The sequence below is a fragment of the Epinephelus lanceolatus genome, chromosome 4 (assembly GCF_041903045.1).
Source record: "Epinephelus lanceolatus isolate andai-2023 chromosome 4, ASM4190304v1, whole genome shotgun sequence".
Taxonomy (NCBI): domain Eukaryota; kingdom Metazoa; phylum Chordata; class Actinopteri; order Perciformes; family Serranidae; genus Epinephelus; species Epinephelus lanceolatus.
In genome coordinates this window covers 47,030,154-47,051,324 of record NC_135737.1, presented here as the reverse complement: position 1 = coordinate 47,051,324, position 21,171 = coordinate 47,030,154, and the positions used below count along the sequence as shown (strand labels likewise).

Below are 21,171 nucleotides of genomic sequence, written 5' to 3'. Positions count from 1 at the left end.
TGTGGCAGAGCCCAAATATAAACGGACATCGTTGTTGAGAGAATACTAACAGAAAGTTCAGTATGCAGGAGTGTTTGTTTTTAAAGAGTGTTTATCAAACACAAAAATCTTTATATGTTGTCATTGTTACGGAAGCGTATTGCATTCACTTGACAAATAAAAAAAGCCCTGTTTTTCTGAGTACTTTTTTCTGTTTTTCAGAGTAATTTATTTATTATTCTGTTTTTTTTGGTGTAATTTTCTTCTGTTTTTTGTGCTAATTTTTTTCTGGGTTTTTTGGTGTAATTTTTTCTGGTTTTTGTGCTAATTTTTTTCTGGTTTTCAGGGTATTTTTTTCTGTTTTTTGTGCTAATTTTTTCTGGTTTTCGTGTTAATTTTTTTTTCCTGAAGGAGGAGACGAGATACTTCAAAATCTCGCGAGAAGCTCCCACCTGGCACCTGCAAGTGACCCCTGCATCCATGGTGACTCCTGCTCATGGATGTATTTTGCATCCGTGCTCCTGCTCCTAGACAGTTTCAACTACGGGATCAATAAGGGTAAGGCACATAATTAGTTACACACAGGGTATGATAATCTAGCTATGTTTTCCACTGCTTCCTTTTAGTGTGCCTATCGCTCAGTGTAACAGGTTAGGTTAGTAACAGGTTGTAACAGCATTAGCTGACAACTGAAATCATGCCCATACACGTTTGTCAGCTAAAACACAAAAAAAAAATACCCTGAAAAACAGGAAAAAAAAATCATGAAAAACAGGGAAAAAATTACTCAGAAAATCAGAAAATATTACTCAGAAAAACAAGTTTTTTTTTAATTTGTCAAGTGAATGCAATACGCTTCCATACATTGTTGATAGTGAACACAAAAAGGAATTTAGGGAGTGTCTTCTTCTCCAACACTCACACACTCCCCAGATAATAATCAAAATGGAAATTTCAAGAAGAGAAATGTATTAAGTCCCATAACTAACGGAAGCTCAGAGAAAAGCTTTGTCACATTTCCATGACTGTTTCTAACGTCTATCTATTCAGTGTCATGTGTTTTAAATAGGATCTATGCAGTGTTAAGACCAAATCAGCTGGCCAGCAGAGGCTGCAAGTGCCACACTGAGTTACCTTAATAAAGTATAAAAAATTAAAATTAAATTTGCAGTTAGCGAGCAAATTAGTACAACAAGGAGGAAATGAACGCGCCATAAACTGGATGTTTAAGTCGTTTTTATTTATTCATAGTGTTTAAGCATTGTTTTACAGATGAACATTTTATTAAGTCATACAGCAGAAAATTCCATCAAAAATTAATCTGTTGATTTGAGGTCGAACAGAATACCCACAGTAGCAGTGTTCGTTATTTCCCCCCAGTTCAGCCCTTATCTTCACATGTATTTGTATTAAAACGTTTAAAACAATGGTTTAAAGTATAAAAAGAAAAAACGAACTTACAATACATCTTTTTAAAAGATATCTAATAAAGCACATCTTAAAAGCTGTAAATCTGAATTTTTTTAAATGTTCCTAAGATGTTCAAAATAACTGTACATTCACATCTGGGCAGTGACCTCTAAATCCACCTGTATGATGACAACAAACAACATTTAAAACAATATTTACATAGTTTATAACTTCTGCCATGACTTCTATCTCTGCATGTGAGGTCAGAGGTGTGTTCATGTTCACAAGTCTATGTCGTGGCGTTGAATGTCCCGTGGAAGCCGTAGGGTATGTTGACTGGCACTGCAGCCCTGCCCAGCTCCTCAAACGTTTTGGCATCTAAAACCAGGAGGAACGTGCTCCGGTCCTGAAGAGAATGAAGACACAAACAGTTTGTTTAAAGCTTTCCAGAGACAGACATCAGACGTTTCAATTAAAATTTTACATAAGACTTGATAAACAGGGTTCCCAAGGTCATGGAAAACCTGGAAAAGTCATGGAATCAATAAAAGTCATTAAAAGTTTTAATGGAATTTTGTTGTGTGTAATAAAACAACAAAACGTGGCTTTAATACGCATCAGTGTGTGACAACGTTCTGTTTACCATTGCATACGTTTCGTCATTCTCCCCCATTATCCATCTCTTCCTTCATGTATGCAAGCTAGCTGAAATTATGTTTGAACAGACCTGACATGTTTGAAAAACCCCAGGCCAGTGGGCCAGAAAAACAAATTGTGGGTCCTTGAAAAGTCATGGAAAACTTTTGATTCTTTATCCATGAAAATGTGCGGGAACCCTCTAACTGTACATTCAAACCAACAGCGACCAGAGCTTCCAAAACGGCGGAAGCCATTCATTTTCAATGAGAGCACGGCGACTTGGGTGACCTGGTCATCAGCCGCGCATCTTGGGCAACCAAAGTGACCGGGGCGGCTCCGGAGGGGAGTTAAAACTCGTTTTACACTATTGTAATGAGCTCTGACGCGATTTGGCGACAACCAATCAGAATGCTGACGTGCTTCAATGAAGTGGGTCCCAGAGAACAAGCCATGTAACTTTGGTTCCTACAGCACACTTGTTCCGACAATGGATAGGGAAGTTTATTACTTGTGTTCGCGCCCACTCACTCCTTTATAATGTGTCACTGTTCAGTTACAGAGATGAAAAGAATGAGGCTTGGGACGGCGTCACAGAGGTAGTTGGTTGGTCTGGTGAGTTCTAAAGTGTGTAATGTTCGTAATAGGAGAGAATGATAGGCTAATGTTGCGATGTAACATCCAAGTCTTACTTGCTTGGTTTCTGTTTTCATTGACCAAACATAACTTTCTGTAGGCCAACTGTGAGCTTTTTGACTGGACAACAACAAGCAGCAACTACGCTGCTTTCAAGCCAGTAGTCCGCTTTGCGACAAGCACGATCGAACGTACAGTAGCAAATTCATAAAGTGTATCTCTAAAGGTATTGTGACCTGTAGTCTACTATGAGTGTGTTTAAAACAAGACTTAAAGTTTAATATTACCATTACAAAATGAAAAACTGAGGCACGGTCCCTTTTCGAAAATCTTTAACTGACCTTATTGGGTGTGATGACCACAGACATGATGACACCATCATCCTCCTCTGTGGCGTTAGGGGAGGGTACGAAGACTGGTTCAGAGGGATAAAGACCAGGTTGTTCCCACACCTGTGAGAAAATGTAGGAGTTACTCTGGAGTCGCACAGTTCAAGTTCTTACAATCATACTTTAACATTCTCTAGATATTAAGGACTGTTACTGATCATATAAATGTACTGCGATCACGTGCTACTACTTTTCACCTGAGAACGATTTTTGTTTGACTTGCAGCGAAGACTGGATGCTATTTTAGTAGCTACAATGTTGGAAACATCTTTGAGAGACAGACACCAAACGTACCTTCATGTGTTTCTCCTGGAGGTCCATCTTGATCAGTGTGTCTCCTACGAGATGTCTGAAGCCACAGCCGTAGAAGTAGCGGTAGGGGTGGGTGTTGTATTTGGCATAGTTGATCTGAGGGAACTCCAAGCCTCCATATTGATGAAGATCCTCTCCGTGGAGGTCCTCGTGGGTACAGAAGACCTGGACAGAGAAAAACAGCAACATGGTTAATGACACACACTAATGACACATTTCCAAAATTAACTGTTGGAAAATTCAATTAAAGGTATCCATCCTCAACAAATAAGTCATTAAGATAAAATCAAAGGCTCAAGAAGAAAAGGTTTCTCGTCCGTTGGTATTTTGAGGTGTCCCCCCTGAAAAATTTGAGTTTCAGAGACTTTAGTTTGCTGCCCTCTGGTGGTTGTTACAGGAAGCACAAAGGTTGGTGAGGCCAGCAGACTGTACAAGGTGGTGAGGAGGGAGTGCTCTGCTGTTGGGCTGAAACTGGACAGTCTCGAGTCAGAGAGCACGATGACGCACAAAATCAAAGCCATCGTGTAGGGTCAGGTGGTATGGCTTAAAATAATATCGTAGTATTTTTCGGTTGTATCCTGATATTTTGAAATCTTCTCTAAAGAACTGTAAACTGCTAAAATACAGAATTATAGAATAAACTACAGTTACAAAGTCAAATGAACTGTTTTAATATAGTTAAATAGAAATACTGTAATAACGCTAAAAATAACTGTTAGAATAAAGTTAAACAAATACTGTCAGAATAAAATCAAAAAATGCTATTACAATAAAGTAAAAATATACCGTTACAATCAAGTTAAACAAAGTACTGGGAAGTTAAATTAAGTGTTTTCATACTAAAGTTAATTCAAGAACTATTAGAACAAAGTTACTACGTCATTACTATGTGGCGTTTCAACCTGATGCCATCCGGCAGTGCATCATACCGCTGCGACAGGTGCCATTCGGCTGACTGGCGACATATCATAGTTATGTCTGGCTGCATTACAGACTGATCCTGCCCACTGGCAAGTCTCATGCCAGTGGCCTAAAAAACAACGACACGTCCATTTATACTTTATTTTCCCGATGCAGTGGCTTTATACATCCAACATGGAACAAGCCACAATACATTGAGGTTATGTGGTATCGCCCACCGTTACCATCTTGGATATATTTCCCTACAACGAGCTGTTGGAGATGCACGGCTCATCCAGGCACTGGATCATCTCACCCGGCTGCAAACCTATTTCTGTCTTTATACTGCTACTGCAACATCTGACTTTCAGGTTCAGACAAGCTTGACTCAAAAATGACTCTCACAGTCTCCTGAGCATTGATACCTGTAGATCACGTTGGCTGCCTACCTTGGTCTTGTCAATTCGCACAGCAGTGGCTGTGCTGCTGGGCCGGTTCAGGTTCTGGTTGTAGGGTGTGTCCACGTCCACGTTGAGAGGCAGAACGAAACGCCGTGGGAAGACTCTACACAAGGTGTTATACACCTGATGGGAAAATATCTTTTCAGTCTCGGCAAACCAAACTCTCGACTTAAGTTAGACAAATCCTGGAGTGTAGAACTTGTTGGATATTGACATTTACTAAACCTGCTGACCTCATCGAGATCTTCTCCAGACTTTCGCAGGTTTTGGATGTTGTAGTTGGCTATTGCCTGGCCGTCGTCTGAAGCACACATATCTAAGATCAGGAAGCCGTCCTCCTCGTATGCGTTGATCTGGTGGAATGTCGACAGCGGCTTGGCGATATACTTGATGGAGCTTAACTGAAACGCAGGATTAAACAGAAGAATGAATTAATTTTATTGACAGTACAAGCACAGTGAACAGACTGCGTTTCAGAGAACTCGGTGTTTCCTGTCAGAGCCTCACCTCTCCTGTCTGTTTGTGAATCAGGTGGAAGATGGTGTTGAGTTTGGGGTCCCAGGAAAAGCTGTGACTGATGCTTTTCCCCGTCAGCTTACTGGTCACTATCTTCAGCAGGTCCATCTTGATGGGCTGCTCGATGAACACCACATAGTTCTCAGACATCGCTGTCATGGATTGAGAAGATTGTATTAGTTTCTGTTTAGATTTCGGGTGAAGATGGCGGAGAGGTCAGACGTACATTTTCACTAAAAGTGTCAGTATTTAAGTCTGGTTTAGAACAGAGAATAGAATGTGGTCCCCAATCAATCAATAAATCTATGTTTGCCATTTTACGTCAAGGAATTCGAGACAACTGCATTTTCTTCAGAATTTCAAGGTAACCCGGCATGACTAATTATGTAGCAACACATCCTCACTCCAACCTCGTCACATATTGTCATCTGGTCATGGACTTTCCACATCAACATATAACGTCCAAGGTACCCTGGGTGTGTTGGTTGTTGATGTTCTGGGACGCTGTGTCAACTTCAGGTGGTTGAGTTTAGGCCTCACAGTCTTACAGGAAGTGAACACTTGCCTCCTGGGTGAAAGTCTGTGGTTGTTGGACCCATCCGCCAGCCTTCCTGCTCACCCTATTCGGACTTCCACCGCATTAACGCATTGTTGTGCTGCCATGTTTCCCCCTGATATCACCAGGCGCTGTTAAACAATAACAGGCGATCTGCCGCTTATCACGCCGACATGAAAGGACATTTTTTTTTTCGACGGTGTCTGACACTGGAAGTCAATGACCAAGCGCTGGTATTAAACAACTTCGGAGTGAGACAGTGTTTGTTTAGGATGTTCTGGTATGGCGCATCACTTTCATAAACTGTAAAAATAGACGCATAGACCGTGACATCAAACATTAGTTTGTGAACTTCTGTTTTGAAGAATTTGAGTTTTTGGAGCCAGAAATAACCGTATGTGGGCGAGAGGAGCGAAGGGATGGATCTGACTGAGAAGCTGAGGACAATACCTACAAACAACCTGCCACACAAAGTGGCCCCACCCTCCATGATGCATAACCTTAAGTCATGTCATGGAGGAGGACATTAACTATTTTAGCCTGGTTCCAGACCATAGACCCCGTCCACTCAACTGAGTAGGCTTGCATCTCTGGTCTGGCATACTGCAATGAATTTGCGATTTATCTTGTCCAAACGACGGACAGACCAATGAACGTCGGGGGTGGGGGCGGGTCTAGCGATTAGCCAATCAGCGCCACGCTAATGGCGACCGCTACAGATCCTACAGACCACATTAACGATGCTATCGAGGTATTTCGCCACTACTCGCGTTAATGGAGGACCAAATTAAGGAAGCTGCTAAACTGGATTTAAGGGCGATGCAGCTGGGTGTGCACGACAACGGAGACATTTTAAACGGGCAATGCTTGCTTGTTTTCGGCACCCCCGAGGCATGGATACTAATGACATCAGATTCTGGGTGAGTCGTTGATCTCTACTGATTGGTTAGGGAAAAATCAAATTCCCTCCCCCTTGTAAATCGCCTTAAATGGAAGCCATGTCAGACTGAAGGTTCTGGGAGCTTCAGTCTGACACTCAGGCTATAACTATTTAACTATTAAAACTGTAAACATGTTTATTTCTGCTGTAAAGCTGTGCATCGGGGGTCTGTGGGGATTGACTCGCTCTTGAAGCCAGACTCAAGTGGACATTAGTGGAACCAGTTTTTGGCACTTACGCGTTGGCTTCATTTTTTAGCCCCATCACTTGTGTCACTTACATGGATCGTGCCTTTTCAAATTAAAGTCAGTGGTTGTTGGACTCATCCACCGCCCCCCACCTGCCCTACTCGGACTTCCTCTGCATTAACTGTCATTATTTCAGGGGTAAACATGGTGCAACAACAAAGGCAACCGGCCATGTGTCATGCCAACGTGAAAGGGCAGGATTTTCATCAGTGTCTGACGCTGGAAGTCGACGACTTCGGAGTGAGACTGGGCTGTTACTTCTGAATCATAGGACACATTAGACTGACACTTGTCACACAGAGAAGAAACAGAAGGGAACCATTTCGTTATCTTAGATTTAGAAATATGCAACTATGTGCTATTTTAAATGGCATTAGGCAATGTTGCATCATCCACCAACATCTGACTGCTCATTCAAAGCAGTCTAGAACCGAGCCTGCTGCACAGCCAGCTGAGTTTTATGAGACGACTCCTGCAGTTAAATACTTCTTAAATGTCGAGGCTCATGGGTGACAGCTGTGAGTACTTTGATTTGACTGTGTGAACTCACCAAAGCTGTGGTAGTAGGATGGTTTACTCTTGTCCACTGAGGGAATAGTGCACAGCACTGTGGCTCCCTCCAGGGTCTCCCCAGCTGTTTTTTTGGTCGACGGCACTCGGATGATGTTGTAGCTCGCTCCTGTCAGCGCAGATACAAGTAGTTTGTTGCTAAAGGTAATCAGACACGTGGGTAGTGGTGTACTGCACTTATATATTGTACAGTGATACAGAATGTGGTGATGTGTGAATAAACTGATTGGATGTTTCCTAAATTACCTTTACGGGTGTATGAATTCCCCATGTTGTAAGTTGTTCCATCGGGCTCGGTGTGAGGGTGTGCGGTCGCTCCGTTCACAGCGATGAATTTGCTCCAGTCCACCTGACAGGAACAAACACATCAACTGTTTCATTAACTCCTTGTTTTATGATCATTATCCTGCAGCTAATCACACAGTGAGGAGCGACAGTAGCCTGCGAGCCTGCTGTAAAGTCACAGCGTTGTGTTAGTTTATGACTTGCCCTCGCCATCATGTGTAAAGCAGCAGGTCAATAAAACTAACTGCTGTCCACAGATATGTCTCTGCACAATTATCAGCTACAACCACAGCACTCATAACTACGTTCATGTTACCTTTTCAGTCGTCTCCAGTGTCTCAGGGTCCACCTTGTGCATGTTATTGGTTTCCGTGCTGACGTAGTAATCGCCTTTGTAGGTCACAAAGCTCACGTTGGCGTTATCTGTGGCGTCTGAAGGGGAAAAAGAAGATGGCAAAAGTCAGCATGGGACAACCACAGTAATAACTCTATTCACTCATATTCTGTCTATCATCTGCCTTTAGGTGTATGGAAGAGAATTTACACTGTGTAAGGAAATTAAACAACATCTAATGCCCCTAATGCGAATTGACATTTTTTGCATCTCGCTAGTAAAGGGGCTAAAATTAACGCATTCCCCGGGGTGTTGTGTTTCCATCAATGCTGATCAGAGCCAGGGCTGATAATTACCATGACTACTGCAGAGTCATTTGACCCGAGTCTAACCTTTCCCATTCCATTAAAAACCCAGATGTTAGTGAGGTTTTTTGTGCGGTGGAAAAGGGGCTTAATTTTCTGCCTGAACACAGTCTTGTTCCTTTTAATAAGATGTGATAAAAAAAAAAAAAACTCACCTGGGAGTTCGAATCTTGACAGGAAGCGCTGGAAGAAGTTCTTACAGGGGTCCGGCATGGTGATGGTGCCAAACTCCGACACTGCGATGCGGTTATGCTCCTTGTTGGCTTTGTAACTGTCACTGGACAGGAAGCGGCTTTTGTACGTCACCTGTCCGTTGGATAGTTTGAACTGGTGCAGCAGAGCCATGCCATCGAACCAGTGGTTGAACCTGATGAGAGCAGAGAGGAGGAGAGGAGTCAGCTCTGTGACGCAGCAGCAGATGTATCAACAATTTAAGATCTTAAACCCACTTTTGGTTTCCGATCTCAAACTTCCCAGGCCCATTTCTGAGGAAGCTTCCATTGATCCATTCTGGGATGTTTCCAGTGATGACAGTGCTGATGGGCTCGGGGGTCTCCTCCACTGACCTCACAATCTTCTCAATGGAGGGCAAACCGTGCACATCTGTGAAGTGTGTGATGTTCTTCCTGTACTTTGACATTTTGAAGGCTGAAAAAAAGATTACCAAACACTTCAGCAAGCAAAACTTTATCATACAGCACATTTCATTCCAGGTGGAAGCACAATGTTGTGCAACAATGTGCTGCCAGGTTGAAGTAGCAGGCACAAAACAAAGTGGCAACTGACCGTTAAAGTGAATCAAATCTATTAAACCTAAGAATAAAATCTCATGTTAAACTAGTTAAGATGAAGAATAAACCAATAAAAGATACAAAGACATGTGACTCAGAACTAATTAATGTTAAAATTATATAGAATACTACAAGTAGACCATTTAAAGAGAGAGGATGATATATATGAATTAAAATAAAACTAAAGACACAATGAAATAAAATAAATAGACCAGTAACAAATGATGAGTAAAACCAACAAAAAAGAAAATGATAAAAGATAAAAGTAATAAAAGTAAAAGCACACCTGAGTTAAAACCCAAAAAGAAATAACAGTAAAATAAAATAAAAACAAAAACAATAGAATAAAACCAAAAAAGCAATACAAAATAAGTTAAAAAAAATCAAATCAAGTTAGAAAATAAAACAGAGTAAAATAAAATTAAAAAAAAAAGAATAAAATAAGAAAAAGTCAATTAAATTAAAGTAAAATAAAATAAGTTAAATTAGTCAAACCAGGCTACTGAAACTTGTGGCTTAAAAACAATGTCTTGAACTTAACTTTAAAGATGATACTGTTGGGCACTCCTAATGTCATCAGGTAAAATGTTCCAGTGGCTTGGAGCATATAAACTAAAGGCACCTTCTCCCATATTCATGGAGACCCGGGGAATAACCTGGCGACCCGTTCCAGGTGACCTTAGGGGTCCAGCTCGCTCATAGCTCACAAGCATGACAGAGATATCAGATGCCTGACCATGTAAAGCCTTAAAAACAAGCAATACCATTTAAAATAAACTTTAAAATTTACTAGAAGCCAGTGAAACAAAACTACCCATGTAAGTGAAAACTATATAAACAAGGTACATTGTTATCAATTAAGAAAATAACTGATGCAAACTGACACTGTGCAGAGCTGGTTCAGTCAGAGGTTTACCTGTGTTGGTCGTCATCGCTGCAGCTTTGTTTCTCGAGTATGTTACACACTGCTGTTTCTCTAAAGAGTGCACAGCTTTATACTGACAGTGCCCCCCCCCCCAATAGAAACAGTCCAATTAGTAGACAAGCACTCCATGATTTCATGCTTACATAAGCCTCTACAAAACAGTACATGGTGATCACAAGACGATCTTTGCTCCACATGGTGATTTATCATTTAATTTGTCATAGTGAACAGCTGTTTGGGAAATTCTGTAACCTTTATAATTAGGGTGCAAATCATATAGTTAAATAATGCACGGGTCACGGTGATAAAATGCACCAATTAATGCAGGATGTTTCATAACAAATATGTAAATATAGCTGTTTTGGAATAAAAAAAAGCGCGAAATCAAGTGTGACCAAAACATCAAATCTGTTTTTATCTCTGGTTCTGCAAACTTCTGTTTCTAGAACAATGAAAGGAATTTTCCTCCACTAACTGGGATTTTCCTTTCAGGCTTAAGTGGAGCACTGGCAGAATGAAAGCCTGATATCTTCTTGACACTGTACAAATCACAGATGTATATCACTCATAAAGAGGAGTACTCAACATTTTATGGTTTGTGTGGGAACACTGGGAGGTGGATCAGGTTACTGACGGCACAAAGCTGTTTATAGATTATGTGCAGTGAGTCAGGGAGTTGTGGGGAGGTCAGCTGATATGCAGGTGGGTCACTGATATTTGTTCGTTATACACACCTCCAAAACACTATTCAGCGGTGGGGTTTCTGTGAAGTACTGGAAAGTTTAGTTGATTCAAAACACACATTTCACACACATTAAACACACATTAAACACACATTACACACCAGTTTTAATTTTGACAAGAATTTTTAATTTCATTTTAGTCTTAGTCACTCACCAAACACTGGATTTAGTTAAAGTCACATTTTAGTCTTTTAGTTTTGTTTTGTTTTAGTTAAAATGTAGTCAGTGGAAATCAGTTTTAGTTTTAGTTTCATTTTAGTCTGTTGACGTAATTTGACAGTTTTGTTATACTGTAATAGATTTTGCAAAAGGGTGTTTGTCATGGTAGTAAAAACTCCATTGTAAGCATATCTTTAACTGTGTGTTTAGTCATTTAAACTAAGAATGTATCATATTACTCTTGTATAATAAATAAAAGTGCAATACATAATCATGTCCTTCACAGGTTCTTGTTTATTTTCTGTATATTTGTACAACAAATGACTCACAACCTGCAAGAATAAAGCTCCAGTCCTCTTAAGACATCAAAAGAAGATCATAACAGCTTAACTGTTATTATGCCCATTTTAATTTACTGTTTTCTTACAAGGGCATCAAAACACATTTAATCATATGCCCATTTTAATTCAGTGTTTGTTAAAGGACCACCAGGATTACAGCGCCCCTCCAAGGGCCGCAACGGAAATAAACACCGAAATAATTAGTGGAAATTTTTTGTGTTATTGACACTCCTCCTCTCTGACATACTAACACACACACACACACACATGCACACACACACACATAGATTGAACACGCGACTGAATGAATGAATGAACACTGGAAGTGGTTCAGCCGCAGTCCCGCCGGCTGGCGCGGTCACTGTAGAGATTACATTCGTTTTTTATTATTAACAAAATGTTTTTTTATTGACCGTATGAATGGTTTCGTTTTCAAATAAATATTTGGAAACAAAAATGTATGCTTTGGTGTACTTTTACAGAGTTTTACAGGCGTTGTTGTTCCCAGGTTCCCGCTGTGGAGCCAAGGGTTGTGTGGCAAAACTGGACGTGCACCGCCACCGCACGGAGGGCGGGGGGAGGTCATCCAATCAGAAAGATAGACTGAGAGTTTGAATTTGAGTTTAGATAATTAATTGGTTAAAAAGGAAAACAATCAAGGCATTGAGGATGGTTGTAATCCAGATTGTCCGGCCGGCCGGCGTCAGCTTTTTCGTCACGTTTTTACTCGTCACTTCATAATGAACAGAGATTTCCTTTTAGTTTTTGTTGTCAGTACTTGTTAAATTTACGTTCTCGTCACAAATTAGTCACGGAATAAAGGGTCGTCAACGAAAAGTTTTCGTTTAAGTTTTAGTTGACAAAATTAACACTGTTACACACACATTAAACACTCAAACACATTACACACACACACACACATTACACACACATTAAACACTCATTAAACACATTACACACACACACATTACACACACATTAAACACACATTACACACACATTAAACACACATTAAACACATTACACACACATTAAACACTCATTAAACACACGTTAAACACTCATTAAACACACAGTAAACACACATTACACACACATTACACACACATTAAACACACATTAAACACACATTAAACACACATTAAACATGGCTTCATAGAGACAGTTTCAAACACAAATCAGCTTCACTATAACTCGCAGCATTCACAGACAAACACTTGTCTTTATCTGGACACATTTTCCCCACAAATACAACATGCTAACGTTAATAGCACAAGCCTATGGCATTTTACATTGTATGAGTTAGCCTAGCAGTTAGCTACCTCTTCTCATAAATCCAGGGAGAACAGCAACATTCAACAAAGATGACGGTACATAATTTGGCTCCATTACAAGGTTCACTGACAAAACAACTGTCTTATACTAAACACGTTCTCCAAACAAATACAACATGCTAAGGTTATTAGCACAAGCCTATGGCATTTTACATTTTATAAATGAGCCTACCGACGAGCAGAGATTTCCTCTGCTCATATGAAGCCAGGATAAATCACACACAAGACTTAAAATGCTATTTTTGTGGAGGCTTTATTGTCTTCACAATTTATTGTTTCTTATCTGTGAAATTAAAGTAAATCAAAGCTTTGTTTCCACTGAGGGAAATGGTTTCAGCTTACAGAGACAGACAGGAGGTCTGCGTCACTGTAACGTGGAGTTACATTTCTAGGGAGGTGCACGTCAGGCTACGGTGTAGGTTACGAGGTAGGCTCTATGTTGGCACATGCCATAGCTATGGCGTCAATTTAACGCAGGAGTATAAATTCCGCCTATGACCTCAGTTTTCCCTTTGTTCAGTTGAAGCAAATTGTGGCACATCCAGTTGCTGATTTGTTCAGTGCACTCAGTCAGCACTTGTACTGGACCGTAGTCCTCTGAAGACATGGTCATGTAAATTTGAGTGTCATCTGCACAACTATGGTAATACGTTTTGCTGTTTTTTATAATCTGAGCCAATGGAAGCATGTAGATGCTAAACAGAAGAGGTCCCAGAATGGAGCCTTGGGGAACTCCGCATGTCATTTTTGTCTGCTCAGACATGTAAATACCTATAGATACAAAGTGGTCCTTCCCTATCTGGACGAATTGGACCAGTTTGGTAGTGTGCCAGAAAGTCCAACCCAGTTTTCGAGTTGGTCTGGTGATATGTTGTGGTCAACTGTGTCAGATTCAGAAATACTAAGACTGAAGCCAACCAGAGAGCGTTACCAACGCTTGCCAAATAGACATCAGAGTTTAAATTTAGCTCAAATTTAGCAGAGCTGTCAGAGAGGGGAGTGGCCACGTCCATGTCCATGTAATCTATATAGATCATCAACTTCAGCAGATTCTCTTAATGTTCCTGTACTCAGCAGAACATCTTCCAGGCAGGGCGGACTTTCCTTCTTTCCTTCTTTCCTTCTTTTATTGTTCATTGTTTAGCAAACTGAAGAAGCTTTATCAGCTCTCACCTGGTGTTATCTGTATCAACACATGTGCTAAGGGTGAAACACAGGGCATGGATTTCTAGAGCAGTGAGTCCTCCACAGAGCAGGAGTAGAAGCAGTTAATAAATGTAAATGACACCAAAATCACTGACAAGGCAGCGTGAGACAGGCTTATTAATGTTGGTACTGTTCTTCAGAAACTGACTCCTCTAGAAATCAGGGTTTCCTGCAGTGGTGTTGGACCATTTTACCTCAAACACAGACCACCTCCCCTGACTTTTAAACTGAACACACATTAATGAAATTCAGCAGGAAATCAAACAAGAGAAGAGGAGCAGAGGCAGCAAAGGCCACTAACTTACCACTAAATTATTCAGGGGTTGTGTCACAGTCTGAGTGGCTTACCACCTTGGCTAAACAACCCTCTGGGAGAAACCCTGCAAAACACCCTTACTTCCTGTTCCAGGAACAGGCACTCTATCTATCTACTCGACCACTCGTTAGTAACAGGTAACTTCAACAAAGTAAGGAAATGTCGGAGGGTATTCTTCTTAACAGGTTAGTGTCAGTCAGGTTTCGGTAGTTAGGATACCACCAAAGGTTTGCCATTTTCTGTACAAGATCAAGGAGGGTAGGGACGTCATCGCCAAGAATGAGGGCATATTGCAACTTCGGAGCTCAAGCTTCTGCCAAACAAAAGCCTTCCGCCTTTACCCAGTCAGCAGTTGGATACATGTGCTCATGTCCATGAACACAACGTCTGCAGGTCTTGTTCTCACTCCAGTTTTCATTTGGCACTAAGCTGGACAGAACCACTGAAAAACAAACTTGTGTCTTTCCACAAAAACAACCCATGCACCCTGCAGCGGTCACAACCGTGAATGGAGATCAAACATGGAAACAGAAGCAGAACTAAACCATTTCAGGGGGAACACCACTAAATTAAGATTCTAATAATATATTTCCATGTCCTATAAAAGTTAAATCAGGGTTTGGAAACATGAGCTGCTCTGTCAAAGCCACAGTCTCAAACTTGTGATGTCATCAAGTGTAAATTCAGTTTACCTTCTTATTTCTCTTTTGTTTTTTGGAAACTTGATTTCCCTTTTTTTAAGAAAGACATGACCGTGTATTTCCCCCAGCTATGGAACATTCCCCTGGGTGCTCTCATTCATCTAGAACATCTTTCCTAATTCATTTTCAGTGGATAGGTTCCAGACTTCATGCTCGATGACATCCCAAATTAGAGTTTTAGCACTTTAGCTTCAGATTTGGGGTTGAGCTGAGAAAGAATGATTGTGTTGACATTGTGCAAGCAGACCTAGTTCAACTGCGACAACCTTGTGTTAGTTATTTTATTTTGCTCCCTTCATAAATTCGTCTGGAACATCATGACCGTAGCCATCCACTCTGACATGAGGTGGCAGCATCACTAAAACACCAACAATCAGCTCACTGTTAACGATCACTCGGGATGCTTCATATCCCTAAGTCTTTACAGCCTAAACTAAAAGCTTATGTAAAACCATGAACCATAATAAATGATAAGTGTTGAAATTGTGTCAAATTCAAAACATCGTCCTCTATTTGTTAAGGCTGTGTAGCTTTGTGCGAAGCTAAGTTAATCTTCTCCTTGATAAGTTCCGTATTAAAAAGGCACAAACATGAGACAAAGATTTATTGTCTCATTTGAGTCTCAGAAATAACGCTAATAAGTCGTCAAGCAGAGTCATGATGAGTCTTGGTAACAAAGCAGTGAATTATATCATCATTAGCGGACAATAAAAGTTCTTTTTTTGAAAACTTATTATACGGTGCATCACAGGCAGTCAATCCGTCCTTTGATACATTATTTTGTTATCGGCGCAGACAAGTGGAGCAGAAAATGGAGGGAAATACCCAGCTGCTCTTTGCCCAGCACGTTGGATGCCTGTGGCGTGAAGCCCTGTGGGCCTTACGCTTCACAAAGATCCACTTTTTATCCTGTACATAAATGATATCTGTGATCCACTGCCATTGCTTAAGTGTGTCCTCTATGCCGACGACACAAGTTTACATAGCTCCGGAAAAGATCTTGGGCAGCTCTTGTGTGCAGTGGAAAAGGAATTAGAGACCCTCAAGAAGTGGTTTGATATTAATAAATTATCACTGAATCTGTGTAAAACAAAATACATTATATTCGGCAATAAAAAAATCAATAGACTGGTCAAACTATCGATAAATGGTGTCGAAATTGAACAAGTTTATGAACATAAATTCTTGGGAACCATTATAGACAATAGACTCAGCTGGAAACCACATATAGATAATATAAAAACAAAAGTCTCAAAAACAATTGCAATACTACATAAAATAAAGTACACAGTGAACGAAAACTCACTTTACATACTGTACTGCTCCCTCATACTTCCATACCTAACATATTGTGTGGAGGTATGGGGGAACACATATAAAACAATCATCAAACCAATCTTCACCCTGCAAAAGAAAGCCATTTACAATTGTACATCAAAAGGACTACTTTGCACCAACCAATCCACTTTTCATCAGTACAAATACTCTGAAATGAGAAGATCTGGTTAACCTCAACACTGCTGTAATATTCTATAAGGCTCACAACAACCTACTTCCACCCTGCAGACAGGAGCTGTTCTCAACCAGAAGGTCCCAGTATGACCTTAGGGCGACCTGCATTTTGAAGAAATCTAAGGCAAGGACCAACACAAAAGGCAAATGCATATCTGTAATTGGAGTAAACTTATGGAATAACCTTGATAAAGAATTAAAAACATGCACATCAGTCACTAAATTTAAAAAGATGTTTAAAACTAAGGTATTCAATAAATATAAAATATTAGGATAAAGTAAGCCAATTATTAGTATAAATTGAAGATTTTGCTTAGATTAATATTTTTTATTGTTTTCAGTTTGGATAAAAAAATCATTGTTTAAAACTGTGCCATCCTGTTATCTTGTTCTGTTTCTGTAACTTTCCTGCTTGTAAATAGGGTAGGCAATAATAAGCTGTTGCTTCAGCCTACGCCTTTTCGCCCATACTTAATATAGAAATCCTAATTGTATGTATGTAAATATCATGTTCTATTGAATGGACGAATAAATTACTACTACTACTCACACAGACATGAGGAGGAAATGTGATCATTACAACTCTAAAAGGTGAAATTATCCTGAACTCTGATATTTCATATCATACTGTATTTGCTTTAACTGGAGGGTAGTATGGGGCAGATCTACAACACCAATGCCAAAAAAAGTTGGGATGCTGCGTGAAACGTAAATAAAAACAGAATTAAGTGATCTGCACATCCTTTCTGACCCATACTCTGAAGACAAGATATTTAATATTCAAATTCTGTTGTTCTGATGTTGGAAGATCAACTTGCAACCATTGGCGAGTTTCCTGCTACATGCCAATATCTATCTTTGTGTCGGACAGTTTCAGCTATTTTTCCTAAGTATAATGTAGAAAATGAGTAGACTAAATCTATTTCAAATATCTTATGAGTCTGAGCTGCAATCTCTTATCAATATGGTTGTATTTTTGGGCCCAGAAAACATGATGGTCTCACTTGTCTTTTGTTTGCTTGTCCTAACTTTCTTTGGAATTTGAAGCAGCATCAAATTCAGAATGAGTGTATATTTATATAAAAACAATAAAGTTCATGAATACGAATATTAAATCTTGTCTATGGACTGTATTCAATTGAATACAGGTCAAGAAGAAACTGCAACTCAGACCTGCTTCAACTTTTGACATCATTGTTTCGTAGGTGTGGTGTCACTGTGCATAACGTTATCTTTAAGGGCACAAAGGCTTTTCCCAACAGGGCTCAGATGTTTTTATATCTCAGTAGGTTATCTACACTGTCACTACTGTTTGGGAGCAGCCAGATGGTGAGCTGCGTTGATAAACTGTAATTGCTTACGTCTAGTTACTGACTTTGTCTGTTGCTCAGGAGCACATGAGAAATTAGGTTGATGAGCAGTGAAATGGGTAATGTATACAGCGTTACACAACCCCTACGTCCTGCACTGATGACGTAGTCCCTGTCAGAGACGCATCAGCACGCATTAGCATTTACACTACAAAACACATGTGGTCAAATACGTCCCAGAAAGCCCGTTCTCATTCTTAGGATGTCAGATACTGCCACTTCATCATGCCCTCAGTGTGTGATATCGACGCCAAAGGCAGCTTTCAGCATCTTAATTAGACGCAACAGGCCGTCAAATAACTCCAATGTAAACCGATCCATGGCAATAGTTGATGCTGAGAGCAACTGATGTAGCATGAAGAGCGAGAAAGTCCACGTAGGGTGGCTGAGAGGAGATGGATAGGTCAAAGAACCGCACTTTTATTCTGGAGACCAGTGTGACACAAAGAGTCAGTGTTGTTTTAATGTAACATCGGGCAATTTACATATGACTGTTGTTCACTGATCTGACTCACATAGCATATTTATGTCACATTACTTATTTAAACGTGTAACCAACCAAGTAGTTTTGTAGCCTAAACCTAAGCACAACGGTTTCACAGCATTAACCACACACTACAACTTACGTCAGCTCTGTGCTGAGAGGTACATTTGGAGTACTTGGCTCAGCCTGCCGCCCCTTGACCTGGCCCTCGATAAGCAGATGAAAATTGATGGATTAAAATTGTGTAGCTTTAAAGTTTAGTTTTAATTTTCAGGAAAGTAAATCATACTTAAAAAAAAACTTAAACTCAGAGCAGAAAAGCGCCCCACATCATCTCCGCTTTTTCCCCATTGTCTAATCAGATGATGTGAGAGGCGAGGCTTCGGTGGTTCTCACGACAACAAGTTTACAGTTGGTAAACAATGGAGGAGAAACTGGTGGTAGTGGTTGTTGGATACCCAGAGCTATACGGCCTGATGATAGACAGCAGGTTGTCAAACTGCCCCTGAGTCGTCCTAAAATCTGCCTGTAAACGTCCATGATGGAGGAGAAGCTCCTGGACCAACTGGTGGTACTCCCCATGATCCAGCCTCTTTTTTAGGGTCTCATGTACCCACACAGATCTCTGTTTATCTGCTGACAGCCTCTCACCCTCAACCAGAGCTACAGACAGTACCCTCTGCCTCAACATGGCAGCAGCTACACACTGATTACTGCAAGATAAATATGATGTGGTGGTTGCCTGCACTGCAGCCTCATGATGAAAACGCACACACAGGGTGTTCAGGTGTTAAACCCAGTGTGAGTTCATCCCCCTCTTTATGACTCTTTGTCCTGTCAGTGACCGCTTTATGCTTTTTTATCTCTCATGGCTGAAGTCAGGCAGAGTTTAACCACTGTTTGACGACCCTTCAGAGAACATAAAGTTTCACGATAAGAAGTCTTCTCTCTGAACCAGGCACGTGCACAGGTAGACCCCAGGTGCTGCTCAAGCTGCTGCTCTTTTGCCCTCTAACTAGACAAGTGTCCTTTTTGCAAGATGTGCCTTTTTCTATTTCTTTTAATTAATTTTTAATTCTATATCTTGCCCGACAACTGCATCTAAGGTGAGTCCCCGCTCCTCCCTCTTTAACTTTCCTCATAGCAGCTGCATGCAAATCGAGCGCCCTGCAGAGCAGCATCACATCTCCCTGACCTGTGTTCACAGACAGCCAGGTAACGATAGTGTTTGCCCTCAGCCTCTGCACTGTTTGTCACTGATGTGAAATTAAATTACTACTAAAGCATCAACAGGGGCTGACTAATTTAGGCAAAAACCCACCGTTAATTTTATCAACAAGTAAGATAGTCCCTCAGATTCAGGTTCACCAGCTGCCCAGTGTGAGCAGACACAGACGCCAAATTGCTTTCGAACGTCCACGTGTCTCTCAACCAAAACTCAGTCTGAAGTAAAGTTTACGTCCCCCATGTCTTGTCTCTAATAATTAAATTAAACAAAAATGACATGCAGTTTGGACCTGTGGTTTGTAAAGAGCTCAGGAGATGAACTGCGCCTCACCTGGAAAGTGGACGAGCTCAGGCCGCTGCAGCAGGAGGCGGTGACAACAAGCTGCGTGAAGTCAGACAGTTTCCAGCAGCCTGTACAGGAAGTGACAGAAACACACACATCCTGTCAGATCTGAAAGTCGATCAGCTGTTAGATCAGGTGAGAGCCAGGTGTTTCCCATCATGCTCTGGGTCTTGCAGTAGCTGGAAAACAACTGCAGCACCTGGCTCTAAAAACTGCGGCTGCCTCACTCTCACGAGAACGTCGCTGTACACTTACGTATGACGTCAGAGCAAGTTGGGATGAGGTCGGACACAAACTACCCAACATGCATTGAGCAGTGATCGCTGGTGATCGAGTCTGCGCAGGCCTGGCTCATCTCCAACAAGCCTAATGTCTGTGCACGGCACTGCTCTGGGCCTAACAGGTAAAGCAGCATCTCATTAATGCAAGGTCATCATCTTTTCTGTCAACACTAAGAGTTTAGTTCTTTTTTATGCGTCCACGCTCGTGACAGCCGCGGCCAGAGGCATCATGTTTTCATGTTGTCTGTCTGTCTGTCCCATCCTTGTGAACACGATGTCTCAAGAACACCTTGAAGGAATTTCCCTACATTTGACACAAACATCCACAACTCCAGAATAAACTGATCAACATTTGTGGTTGAAGGTCAAAAGTAAAGGTCAGTGTGACCTCACAGAACCTGTTTTGGGCCATAACTTGTCACATATCAGTTCAGACAGGGACCTAAAGGCGGAGCAGCAGGCAGGTGGAGGTGGAGCACAAGGCGAGCTTTAATAAAGGTGATCAAGAAAACATCTAGTCAGGCAGGAAACTGAAAGTCCAGAAGAAAGAAGAACCAAAACTAAACTGAAAACCTACCGGAATAACTCCGTGAACTCAGGGATGAAACCCAGAACAGAAGACAACAGAAGCAGCAAAAGAAACAGAGGAGCGATCGACACCACAAACACAGACGAACTAAAGTGGAACAAAGGTAAACACACAGGTGTATATACACACAGAAAACTAATCACAGGAATAAGACACACCTGGAGGAGGAGGAGGAGGACAAATTCAAAGACTAATACAGAACAGGTGTGAAGGGAAGACTGGGAAACAGGGAAGGACTAACGAGACAGGTGTGACAGAAAACAGGCAGGAAAACACACAGAGACAGGAAGCAAAACCAGACATGACACATGA

General features: G+C 41.0%; 1 protein-coding gene across 3 annotated transcripts; it reads right to left on the bottom strand.

Moving 5' to 3' along the window:
* Positions 1 to 1,204: 1,204 nt before the first annotated feature.
* On the bottom strand, positions 1,205 to 20,962 carry bco2b (beta-carotene oxygenase 2b). Of its 3 annotated transcripts, XM_033631977.2 has the most exons (14): positions 20,848 to 20,952; positions 20,245 to 20,385; positions 19,978 to 20,057; positions 8,987 to 9,185; positions 8,693 to 8,904; positions 8,155 to 8,270; positions 7,800 to 7,902; positions 7,534 to 7,662; positions 5,231 to 5,391; positions 4,957 to 5,124; positions 4,712 to 4,846; positions 3,345 to 3,527; positions 3,003 to 3,113; positions 1,205 to 1,795 (listed from the first exon to the last, which is right to left on the bottom strand). In XM_033631977.2, exons 4-14 carry the CDS (start codon positions 9,175 to 9,177, stop codon positions 1,679 to 1,681), a joined length of 1,626 nt encoding a protein of 541 aa, XP_033487868.2. In that variant the 5' UTR covers positions 9,178 to 9,185; positions 19,978 to 20,057; positions 20,245 to 20,385; positions 20,848 to 20,952; the 3' UTR covers positions 1,205 to 1,678. The 3 variants fall into 3 exon arrangements, with proteins under 3 accessions (XP_033487868.2, XP_033487869.2, XP_078023512.1); XM_033631978.2 differs by lacking the exon at positions 20,245 to 20,385 and having other exon boundaries at positions 20,848 to 20,962; XM_078167386.1 differs by lacking the exons at positions 19,978 to 20,057; positions 20,245 to 20,385; positions 20,848 to 20,952 and adding an exon at positions 10,245 to 10,410.
* Positions 20,963 to 21,171: the final 209 nt, after the last annotated feature.